The sequence below is a fragment of the Panicum virgatum genome, chromosome 2N (assembly GCF_016808335.1).
Source record: "Panicum virgatum strain AP13 chromosome 2N, P.virgatum_v5, whole genome shotgun sequence".
NCBI lineage: Eukaryota > Viridiplantae > Streptophyta > Magnoliopsida > Poales > Poaceae > Panicum > Panicum virgatum.
The window spans coordinates 7,881,144-7,891,933 of record NC_053146.1 but is presented as its reverse complement, the minus strand read 5'-3'; the positions used below and the strand labels follow the sequence as shown (position 1 = coordinate 7,891,933).

The 10,790-nt window shown below is 41.7% G+C and overlaps 3 protein-coding genes across 8 annotated transcripts; all 3 read right to left on the bottom strand.

The window, feature by feature from the left end:
• Positions 1–520: 520 nt before the first annotated feature.
• Positions 521–3,278, bottom strand: LOC120659637 (ATP-dependent DNA helicase PIF1-like). Of its 2 annotated transcripts, none has more exons than XM_039937839.1 (3): positions 989–3,278; positions 831–895; positions 521–739 (listed from the first exon to the last, which is right to left on the bottom strand). In XM_039937839.1, exon 1 carries the CDS (start codon positions 2,616–2,618, stop codon positions 1,395–1,397), a length of 1,224 nt encoding a protein of 407 aa, XP_039793773.1. In that variant the 5' UTR covers positions 2,619–3,278; the 3' UTR covers positions 521–739; positions 831–895; positions 989–1,394. The 2 variants fall into 2 exon arrangements, with proteins under 2 accessions (XP_039793773.1, XP_039793774.1); XM_039937840.1 differs by having other exon boundaries at positions 1,097–3,278.
• An 843-nt stretch (positions 3,279–4,121) lies between these two features.
• Positions 4,122–6,393, bottom strand: LOC120662340. The gene is made up of 5 exons (XM_039941509.1): positions 6,337–6,393; positions 5,884–6,031; positions 5,711–5,797; positions 5,543–5,611; positions 4,122–5,432 (listed from the first exon to the last, which is right to left on the bottom strand). The coding sequence occupies exons 1-5, from the start codon at positions 6,391–6,393 to the stop codon at positions 4,837–4,839; spliced, it is 957 nt and encodes a 318-aa protein (XP_039797443.1). The 3' UTR covers positions 4,122–4,836.
• Positions 6,394–6,755: 362 nt separating this feature from the next.
• LOC120659635 lies at positions 6,756–10,552 on the bottom strand. Of its 5 annotated transcripts, none has more exons than XM_039937836.1 (6): positions 10,180–10,552; positions 8,394–8,472; positions 7,444–7,656; positions 7,306–7,335; positions 7,120–7,227; positions 6,756–7,016 (listed from the first exon to the last, which is right to left on the bottom strand). In XM_039937836.1, exons 3-6 carry the CDS (start codon positions 7,535–7,537, stop codon positions 6,832–6,834), a joined length of 417 nt encoding a protein of 138 aa, XP_039793770.1. In that variant the 5' UTR covers positions 7,538–7,656; positions 8,394–8,472; positions 10,180–10,552; the 3' UTR covers positions 6,756–6,831. The 5 variants fall into 5 exon arrangements, with proteins under 5 accessions (XP_039793770.1, XP_039793771.1, XP_039793772.1 ...); XM_039937837.1 differs by lacking the exon at positions 10,180–10,552 and adding an exon at positions 7,733–7,812; XM_039937838.1 differs by lacking the exons at positions 8,394–8,472; positions 10,180–10,552 and adding an exon at positions 7,733–8,387.
• Positions 10,553–10,790: the final 238 nt, after the last annotated feature.

Below are 10,790 nucleotides of genomic sequence, written 5' to 3'. Positions count from 1 at the left end.
TATACAAACCGCTACGAGCACGACTACTAATACTATTTAATTGAAATTGAAAGGAAAAGAGAACAAATATAAGGCATCAAAAAGAAAAAAAAATCGTTTAGTACCGGTTGGTATTACCAACCGGTACTAAACCGCTCGGCCTAGCTGCTAGCGTGGCCAGCAGTTTAGTACCAGTTGGTGTTACCAACCGGTACTAAACAGGCCGTTTAGTACCGGGCCAGTTGACTGGTACTAAGTGCGCGTGCACTTAGTACCGGAGGAGCGGTACCGGTCGGGAAACCGGTACAAACCGGGGGTTCCCGACCGGTACTAATGAGAGATTTTCTAGCAGTGGTTTGCAGTCCATATCGTTGCAACTCAAAGCTCAGGGACACCATCATTTTGTAATCCATACGATTAGTTTGTGTGTGTGTGTGTTTTTTTCCTGTTGCAACACCCAATAGTTGGACGCACGGGCACGGGTAAGATAATCATAAAATCACAAGATATTAGTTTCATTCTCATACCCAACAATCCGAGGAAAGGAATATATAAATTTGATCAGCTGCCACCGTGATAATTTTCATCTTACAAGAAATGATTGCACATCCAACAAGACCATATTAATGCCCAATTTTCCTTGATGGATATAATTATAAACACACAAAAAACAGACATAATTTGAATCAGCAGCTGGTTCAACGCCCTGTTTGTAGCACCTCTAGCATCACCATCCAGCATCACCATCGCTGCCTCCCCTCTAAAATACACACATAAAAAACAGTCATAAGTCATAACTAAGTTACAGGGAGCGATCATGTATGCATAAGAGTATAACCGAGAGACAATACCTGAATAGGAAGAGAGTCAAGCTCATCGAAGAAGAGGACACATAGAGCAAAGTGACTACACAAATCTGCAGTGATGAAACAAAGAAAAGTATTAGATGCACAAATATTCAACTTGGAAAACAACAATATTAGTTATATGCCGTAATTAGACATAATACCTCTGTACTATGCTGTTAGGACCTCCTTGTATACAATATTCTTCGTATATGGCCCATTGTACACTGGGGTTGTTTTCTTTTCTTTCTTGTTATTAACTATCTCCTTACCTTTCCTTTCGGCTTTTTTCTTCTCCTTTTTAGATCTTTCCTCCCGCTCAGTGGCATTAGGTGGAAGTGCCAGAATCTTGATGTTTGTTCTAGCAGTTGCCCTTGACATTGCGACATACAATTGCCCATGCGAGAAAACGGGGTCAGGAAGGTAAACACCGATGTTAGGGATAGTCTAACCCTGTGACTTGTTAACCGTCATGGCAAAACTGAGTCGGATAGGAAACTGTTTTCTTTTGAATTGAAATGGGAACATCTCATCATCAAAGGGGCATAATGGTATCCGAGGGAGGAAAACTCATTTTCCAGCATGCTGGCCCAACACGATTTCAGCATCGATAGTATTTCTTTGGAAACCACGGACAACCAATCTCGTACCATTACATAAACCATTAGCAGGATCAATGTTCCGAAGCAATATTATTGGACAACCTACCTTTAGCTTTAACACATGTGGAGGCAATCCATTAGGTGTAAGCGTGTTAAGAAACTCCGATGGATAGTAGTTGTGTGGATCATCCACAGCAGAATCAAAACTATAATACTCCACTTCCCCACCTTGGAAATATCCAATCATCTTCATATTAATACTATCAACCCAATCATTGCGTGTGGACAAAATAGCTCTCGAAGTGATGTAGTCCTTGTCTACCATGTTCTCATTAAGGTTAGGGAAGATACATTGAATTAATCTATCAAGATCATTGTCATCTCCAGTATACGGTACGCAAATTTCGTCTGGGAGACAAACTTCACCATCAGCATTGCTCTCCTCTGTTCCGTTGCCAATGCGCAAAAGATATTCAGCAAACCACGGGTCACTATGAGCTCTCATGTTGCGCACAAGCTTTAGGTGACGCATGTAACCCCACAGGTATGATCTGCGTAATGAAGCATCCACTATCTGAGCCCTCGACCCCTTCCCGACAACCAGTAGGACCTGCCTAAAATCTCCCCCAAATACAATAGTCTTCCCACCAAAAGGCAAATCCGGCCTATCCATTATATCGCGCATGCTATTGTCCAACGCCTCCACTGCCTGTTTCTTGATCATAGAAACCTCATCCCAAATAATCAAAGATGCAGTGTGTAGCAGAGTTGCTGTACCACTTTGTTTAGTGAAACTACAATATCCTCCACTTTCAATGGTAAGTGGGATCTTGAAACATGAATGTGTTGTTCTCCCACCGGGCATTATGGACGCAGCAACCCCAGATGTAGCAGTCGCAACAGCAATCTTGTTCTGACTGCGGACTTTGGCAAGCAAAGCCCTATACAAGAATGTTTTCCCAGTGCCACCCGGGCCATCCAAAAAAAACAACCCACCATCTTTGGAATCAATATATGACAAGATCTCATCATAAGCAGCCCTCTGCTCTTTATTAAGGGAGTCTGATAAGGCCACATCATCCTCGATGCTCTCTATATTTGATTCCTCGAATATCTCACACGGAACACCACAAGTGTCATCATAAGTGTTATCAATCTCAGGGAGAGGGAATGATTTTATTTCCTTCCCCATTTATTGTAGCATGTTTCTAATATCAATTAGGACCATCTGCTCAACGATAGCATCTGATGGATTGTTGCGATGATAATCCTCAAACATTGCATCCAGGTGTTTTTGCCAGAGTGCGCGCTCGGTTCACAAAATACCAATATTGTTGCAAAAAGCCTTCGTAGTGATGATGGCATCTGATACGTGGCAGCTTCAGAAAGACACTCATCAAGTGAGTTGTCTTCCTCCATCAATGCTCTTTTCTCGACAGCTTCATGGAAAGAAGGCTGAATTACACCATGAACAGTCCTCAAATCTTCATATGAAGTTGCTCCAGCCACATGGTTTAGGAGAATCCGAAGATAGTAGCGTTCACCTTCAGCTGGATGAGCTGATACGATCCTCCCAACTTGCCTAGTATTAGCTCATTCCCTGGGCGCCAAAATTTTCCATCAGACTGCCATATGAAAAATTCTAGGAAATCAATGTACAAAATGTTGCAATCAAACTCGTGCACTCTATTTGCTTTAAAATAAGCTGTCAGCATTGATTCATCGGCGCCTGGTTTATTAAAAATATGTTCAATCTTTTGTCGATTGTGAAATGACTCCATGTGCATGTCTGGAAGATGCAACTGAAGTTGTTGTATGGGCGGATAATTCTTACTAATATCAAAACCATATATCCTCCACAACGCCTCTGGTGGGGTCACCCATCGAGCATCTCTATATGCATTGATCTCATCTATGTTCCCTTTTTTGTCAGCCTGACCTGACTCCCTAACTGCTATGGAAGCCTGATCGTGACCTTTGTATACATACTTGAATAAATACTTTACTGATTTAATGCTGCTAAATGCCTCAACATTTATGTGATAATCGAATGCACGCAGTAGGTGCGGGTTATAAGGCACAACCCACCAATTGTCAAGCTCATAACCTCGAACCTTCTCTTTACACCCATTATCACAGCGACGATATATAGGGTAAGAATCTTTCCCCTGTGAGGTGGACTCCATGAAGGGACGCGGATAGTGATTCTTGCATGAAGAACGTCCCTTAGTACATGGGCAATTTTGGTTTAGCACACCGCACGGCCCATGCATCATACGCTTAGCCACCATCTTGTACAGCTTTGGATATTTTTTCTTGTTTGGCAGCTCAGCAGATATAAGTCGATCATACTGCTCCGGACATATGAGTTTCCATTTCCTTTTCATTATTAGCAAGAAGTGAGCATGTGGTAGACCCCTCTTTTGAAACTCCATAACATACATGTATGCCCGAACCTTTCCAAGTATATCATTCTTCGGCAACTTCTTTTTCATAGCCTCCAACTTCGCCCTGAACACAGGAGTTACAAGATCTGGCCGATCTTGGGCTGATTGGCCTGGGTACAGCTCATTTCTGATCTCATTCCAATTAGGATTGCAGGTCATTGTCAGGAAGATATCTGGCTTACCGTACCTGCGTACAGCCGTTGCATCCATGTACCGACGCCTCATGTCACGAGGAGCTCCGATGAACGACATAGAAAGAACAGTACGTCTTCCAACAGCATCGCCTCGGCCCTCACCTGCGTTCAAACTATCGACAAGACCTTGGTACAGATCGGCTCTAATATTGTCCGGATTGTTTCTGATGTAATCTAATCAAGAGCTTTCAATCTTAACATATGTATCAACAACAAATTGTTAAAAAAGTCGCTTGCCGAAAAGTATTGGGTTAAAAATGCCAGGACACATTTGAAATTTGTAGCAGTAGTTGTTCTGCACTAATATGCATAAATTCCCAGAACTCCCTACACGAATGGAGAATGTAACTGTAATTAGTAAACCATCCAAAAAAGTCTTCAAAATAAATAATAAATAAATGCGTTCGATAATGTACCTAGAACCTCGCCGCCTGCACGTGCCTTACGGTCTTCACGAGTAGCATTTACTTGCTCCATTGAGACTCCCACCTTTGGGATGTAATTGTGCCACCCAAGCTCACCCCTAGGGAAGAATACTAGGTACGACAGAGCATCATAACAACCATGGTATGATCGAATGCCGTGAATAGACCTATCCTTCCCTTGGAGTACAACACTATTCTCGAACTGCCCATGTCGCTCGCTACCCTCTATCCAAACTGCAGCAACCTCTGACGTGAGAGGTACATTGTAGGTTCGCTAGTCCAACCTTTGGTCAAGATTCAATTCCACACGATAATCATCCAGATCATCAATTGTACCCATAGTCCTAAGATGCTCTGAGTATGGGGTTGCCCCGCATGATCGCAACCAACCTGTCGATGACTTCCTTGTCTTTCCTTAGGCATTCCTCTCGACATCTTCGATAATGAAGCTCTAGTGAAGGATCGTCATCATGGAAATACAACTCAAGATGCCTTGGTTCAGTACCCTCCTCTTTACCAAATGAACGTACATTGTCGTAAATTTTACCATGGGCACGGAACGTAAACACACCTCCATTTCGCATGTATGTGGTCATGTGGTCAAGGTGACAATATAGCGAGGTAAATGAGAAATGTCTGTTGAAGAATCTGATGTTAGAACGGAAGTGCCTTGCATCATCATCTGAAGCTGACCACAGCCTCACAAGTTCAGGCGGTGTGTCGGGTGTGGATAAATGTATTTGCCCACTGCGACAACAAAATCCTGGAGTTTCATACTCAAACTTCTTAGCATTGCAGTGCTCACAATTCTCCACTGCCTCTAACTTATGTGTTTCGGATGGGACATTGGCATACACAATGTCATAAGGATCCAACACATCTGGCGCATCGTTATCTTCATCAACAAGGTTGATTTCCACATCGGCTTCGTCTTCTTCTTCTATATTGAATATAATAATTAATAATATATATTATTAAATGATCGAAGTATTTCACTGATCTTATTTTTTTATGGAATTCACTGATCTTATTAGGTGGATAAGAAAATACCGTGTCCGGTGAAAAGATAACCCTCCTCTTCTTCCTCATCCTCCTCAAATACAGCATCCTCGTCACCATCTATGTATTGGAGTGATTTAGAAAATATTTTCGTAATTAGTACATTTCAAAGTGAATAGTTTGTTGTTGTTTAATCTAATATAACTTAGAATAACTGACCATCCTCAACGAATGATGCATGCGTATTAGGGTTGGTGTCAGGTGCTTGCCCCTTTCTCGAATATTGTGTCCCTTGGGAATGAGAATCTGGTATTAAATAATAAAAATTGAAACAACGTCTCACCAAGAATGTTCCGTGTTACGCAAAGTTGTAAGGATGGTTGTAAAATCACCTGCATTAGCAACGGATGGTTGAGACGGAGGAGTTGTGTGGTGTGCTGGTGTTGGGCACGATGCTCCTATAGAAGCATAAGACAAAGGTTTTAGTGAACAATGATATTGGGGTTGACCAGACCATGTTAAGAAATAAGACGTATTCACCTGGATTGATGACGGTAGTTTGAGTCAGATCGCCATCCACACTGGAGTTTCATCAGAAGAAACCATGTGCTTTCTTCCTATCTTTGACTCAAATTGAAGATTTCGCCGTGCTAATAGGGTTTGTCTCTCCCCCGCAGTAATTCCACGTCTCCGGAAGTTTTGTGTGATAGGCAACTCAATGCTTTCTTCAAGCGTTTGGTTTTCTGAAGCTTCATTTGATGGTTTTCTGAAGCTTCATTTGATGTAGTCCGGATGTACAACGGTGTTAAATTTTACTCCGGAGAAACCAAATCATCATCTCTTACGATGGGTTGACCTTCATGGGGACAGATGTTTTGAGGTGTAAATTGCGGGTTCTCCATGGCGATGGAATCCGGGTGTAGATTGTTCTCATGAGACTCTCTTTGTCTCTTCTTGTACTCTCGACTACGTTGTGCATGAGTCTTCTTAGACTTTGCCAGATTCACCGTCGTCAATTGTTTTTTCTCATAATATAATTCACGACAACGCTTATTTATACGGGCCCGCTGTTCACTGGTTAAAACCTTGGTCTTAGAAGTTGCAACACTGACCGGGTTTGAACCTGACTAAGAATAATCCTCAGTATAAATCTCATTCTAATAATATAAAACAAAATATTGTATTAATGGGAAGGCATTAATACCCTTTATTTCATTAGTGAAAGGTAGAGACATGGAAGGCTCAATGACCATAGGAGTGCAAGTGATGGGTGCGATGGGTTCTTAGCACCGCATGAAATAAAGAGAATATAATAAATATTATGCAGTTTAATTAGACCACTAACAAAATGAATACAGTTGTATAATTATGGATGCACTTTCACACTGTTCTGCAGAAATTGCAATCCTATCTGTTTCATCATCCTTTTTCCGATAACCTTCACATCCCTTTTTGTTTACTTCAACTTTTGAATCTACCGACTTCACCCACTGTATATTTGAATGTTCAGCCACGACTCCACCCACTGCACATTAAGAGACCATCTTAAGATGAAACAGTAATTTAAAATAGAACCGTGCACAATATCATAGGGGCAGTAACAACTGCTAGATCGAACATGTGCTAACCTGGATCATTTTCATTGTTATGCTTCATTTTATTTACTTCAATATTTGTATCAACAGAGTTCAAGGGTCTCAATTTTTTTTCACTTTTTCCTTTAAGGAAATCCGAACCTGCAGTCACGGACATTTGGGTTTTTTGCCATGCTATAATTGCATAAAAACTCGAGGAAATAACATAGGATCCCTTACCCATTGAATGCTGAGCCATGACTCCACCCACTGCACATTAAGAGACCATCTTAAGATGAAACAGTAATTTAATATAGAAGCATGCACAATATCATAGGGGCAGTAACAATCGAGCTGCTAAATCAAACATGTGCTAACCTGGATCATTTTCCTTGTTTACTGCATGACTCTTCTCCTTCTTATATGCCTCACGCCGCTTCCTGTTCTGCTCTGCCCTTTGCTGGTCTGTCATAATTCTTTCACGATACTCCTCACGCCGCTTCCTGTTCCTCTCCTCCCTTTGCTCATCTGTCACAATTCTTTCACGATTCTCCTCATGCCTCTTCCTGTTCTTCTCCTCCTTTTGATTATCTGTTCAATGATAATTTATACTATTGACATGGACCCTAAAATCACACCTGTTTGCTAGGTATTACCAAATTATGACCTTCTTAATGTTAAATAGGGTCCTGCAGGAAGCTTGAACACCTCTGATAAATTGTGAGAAGGGGTATGTGTTTCCCTTGCCTTCCAGGTGCCAATATTGAAACAAATGATATTACAGAAATATTTTAAAAACGGCAAAGAGACCATTCAGAACAACTCCTTTGTTAAATTATTACTGCAATTTACCAATTTTGCAAAAATGTTACTGAGTAAAGAATAAAACAACCAAAATCGATCTAAGCTAATGCTCTGAAGATGCATTGTACAACTTTTCAGATGGTAGCAATATGCGACCATAAAATAATGCTTCTATTGAAATAATTGCGCACTGCATCCCCGATGTGCATATAACCTCACATAGGGCCAAATGACCTATGTGTACATCTTGATACATTCTCAGTTAATTATCTATTATGAAAGCATGACTCTGCAGCTGGAGAACAGAAATAGCTATCAAAAGTTATGGAATTTAAAGGAAAATCCTTAGCACTACATGTTAGAGAACTATGAGTACCAAATGCAACAGACTTATATTTACTTGCACGTGGCTGATGATCCTGGTTTATCAGACTTTTCTTTACTTGCACTATGAGTACCAAATTAAATGGTTGATAAGCAAAATGGTTTATCAGATTAAAAGAGGAGACAGGAGAACCCCAAACCTGCTATCCTTCAGGCACAAGTCAGATGTGCTATTGGCACCTACTCCTCCATCTGGTTCACATTCATCTCCTCATCCACCTGCAGCAGAATACATTGTAGCATGAGCTGGCCAGAAGTCATTTGCTCTGGCAAATGACTACATAAATTTGATGAGTAATGAGTACTTCGGTCGAGTAGCAAGGATGTGTTTTACTGTTAAGAAAATATCAGCCAATTAAGCCCTAGTTAGCATCCAATCTAAATCCTGAAAAAAAATTAAAACACATTTAAACATTTTGTTGTACACAAAGGATGCACGGGCAAAAGACTATTTGATATCGCATTGTGCTATCATTCGACCTACAGGAAATGCCACCTTCCATCCCGCACATAATGTGCTGATAATAAATACTCTTTACGAAGCTTAACGTGGGAAAATTAACGACAGAAGTGGCGTGCCTCAAGAAATATAACATGATGTAATCTATAATCTACATTACTAATCTATAATCTAAAAGACAGAGATGTTCAATTAGAGGATATCAAGCCATCTAACAATGCCTCTACATCAGACACTGATACAAGTGACAAAGAGATTGAACTAAATTATTTAAACAGTGAGTTAGATCATGCTCGCAACAATCTGGCAACAGTGAGTTAGGCATTACTTCCTAGCTGATTAATCTCATGTATGCCTACTCTAATCTACTATTCTGCCCACTAAATGGGATGACATACCTTCTGGTTCTCATACATGTTGAACAGCAGAATGAGGAAAATAGATCCAAGTTTCTGAAACTTTAATGGTTTCAAGCAAGATAAATTGATTAATCAATTATGATGTCTACTCTCTGACCTAACAAAACTGATTCAGCTTGGCTACTTTGAGGGAAAAACAGTAGATGATCTGTCATATAAATAACTATTAGGCCTGTGTACAACATAATTGCAACCTATATGCTATACCTAGCAAAACTGATTCACCTCGCCTACTTTCTACTGCTTGAAGCGGTCCTTTGAGTCATTTAGATTTTCAAAAATAGAGTGCCTAGGTTCAAAATCTGTAGTTCCTAAGATCAGTCAAATCCAATGAGTAGTGTAGGAGTTGATCGTGATAACCTGAGAGCATCAAAGAAAATGAATAAAGAATCCAATGGCTCTGTGATGAAACATCAGCCCTTGGAGTTTGAAATAAGCAAAAGTAGTCCTGCCAATGTGACTCTGATCAACGGCATGCAGAAGCGTAGTGGTACTTCACTTGGCATGGCAAATTTTCAGGAACATGGGCATGCTGGAGAAATATGGTGACTGACTACATCCTGTCCTTGTTGATATCAACTATCAAAATCTTCACACTAAGTAAAACAAGTGGCACGTTTTTGTTCATTGGCCAAGTTGTTTACACTAATTAATTTCATGTTATTATATTAGCTGCTGTTTCATTTGCTCAAAGAATTTCTTTCCATCCATGTATATGTTCATGAAAAATGTAAATGAGTTACTTAGCATAGATGCTTGCATTCACATTTTGTGCACACTGAACTCAGATTAGCATAGATAGTTGATCTAGATTTGTAGAGTTCAAATGCCTGGTTAAAACCCTATTTATTCACCAGGATAGGACCTCAGCATTATCACCAGAATAAACCAACAAGATGATAACACTACAGTAGTTTTGCGAGATTTGAGTTCTAGCAGATCTGAATCCGCAAGTTCATAGACAAAATTAGCATGAAAAATGGTGGGAGACAAACAACAGACAATGAATTCAGTTCCATGTCTTCACAGGTGGGATATTTGACTAACCGACGGTGGCAGCGGAGGGGGTCGGTCCGCGGCCGTGCCTCCACGCAGATCGACGGCCTGGAGGGCGGAGTCCGTTCCTCGGCGGCGACGACGGAGGGAGGGGGCGATAGAGCGCAGGACTTCAGCAGGCGGCGGTGTCAATCTCCGATGGACACTGGTGCGCGAGGAAGAGGAGGTGACTCGTCGCCGGCTTTCTTGATGCAGCGAGGAAGGCGCGCGAGACCGAGAGGAGGAGAGGGCGGCGCCGCGAGTCGGGCGAGGGTGCCGAGGGAGGGGAGGTACTAACAGGCCGGTGGCGAGGGCCGGCGGCGAGGGCGGGGTTGGGGGCGACGGCAGCACGCAGGGGTGGTGGGGGAGGAGGTTGGGCAACGTGCGAGCGATTGCGAGGGTGAGGGAGACGGGGGTTTTTACATTTTTACCATTATAACGAAGGGTACTCATCAAATTATCACTCTTAAAATGACACCTACAACTATACCAGCGGAGAGAAGTTTGAGTTTTATTTTTACCACATTTGCTGATGTGGCACGCCACGCCAGCCGCACGTGCTGGCACCCGGTCAGCAGGCTCAAGTGAAATGTCCTTCCTGCCCTTGATCTGCCCCTCTCTCC

Bases quoted from the DNA above. Each gene is read 5' to 3' on its own strand.
- LOC120659637 (XM_039937839.1), bottom strand. From the start codon at position 2,618: ATGGGGAAGGAAATAAAATCATTCCCTCTCCCTGAGATTGATAACACT.
- LOC120662340 (XM_039941509.1), bottom strand. From the start codon at position 6,393: ATGGAGAACCCGCAATTTACACCTCAAAACATCTGTCCCCATGAAGGT. The intron at 5,798-5,883 runs GTGATTTTACAA...ATTTAATACCAG, and splicing joins ACCATCCGTTGCTAATGCAG to ATTCTCATTCCCAAGGGACA. The intron at 5,612-5,710 runs GTCAGTTATTCT...TCCAATACATAG, and splicing joins TGCATCATTCGTTGAGGATG to ATGGTGACGAGGATGCTGTA.
- LOC120659635 (XM_039937835.1), bottom strand. From the start codon at position 7,537: ATGACAGACCAGCAAAGGGCAGAGCAGAACAGGAAGCGGCGTGAGGCA. The intron at 7,336-7,443 runs GTTAGCACATGT...CTTAATGTGCAG, and splicing joins AAACAAGGAAAATGATCCAG to TGGGTGGAGTCATGGCTCAG. The intron at 7,017-7,119 runs GTTAGCACATGT...CTTAATGTGCAG, and splicing joins TAACAATGAAAATGATCCAG to TGGGTGGAGTCGTGGCTGAA.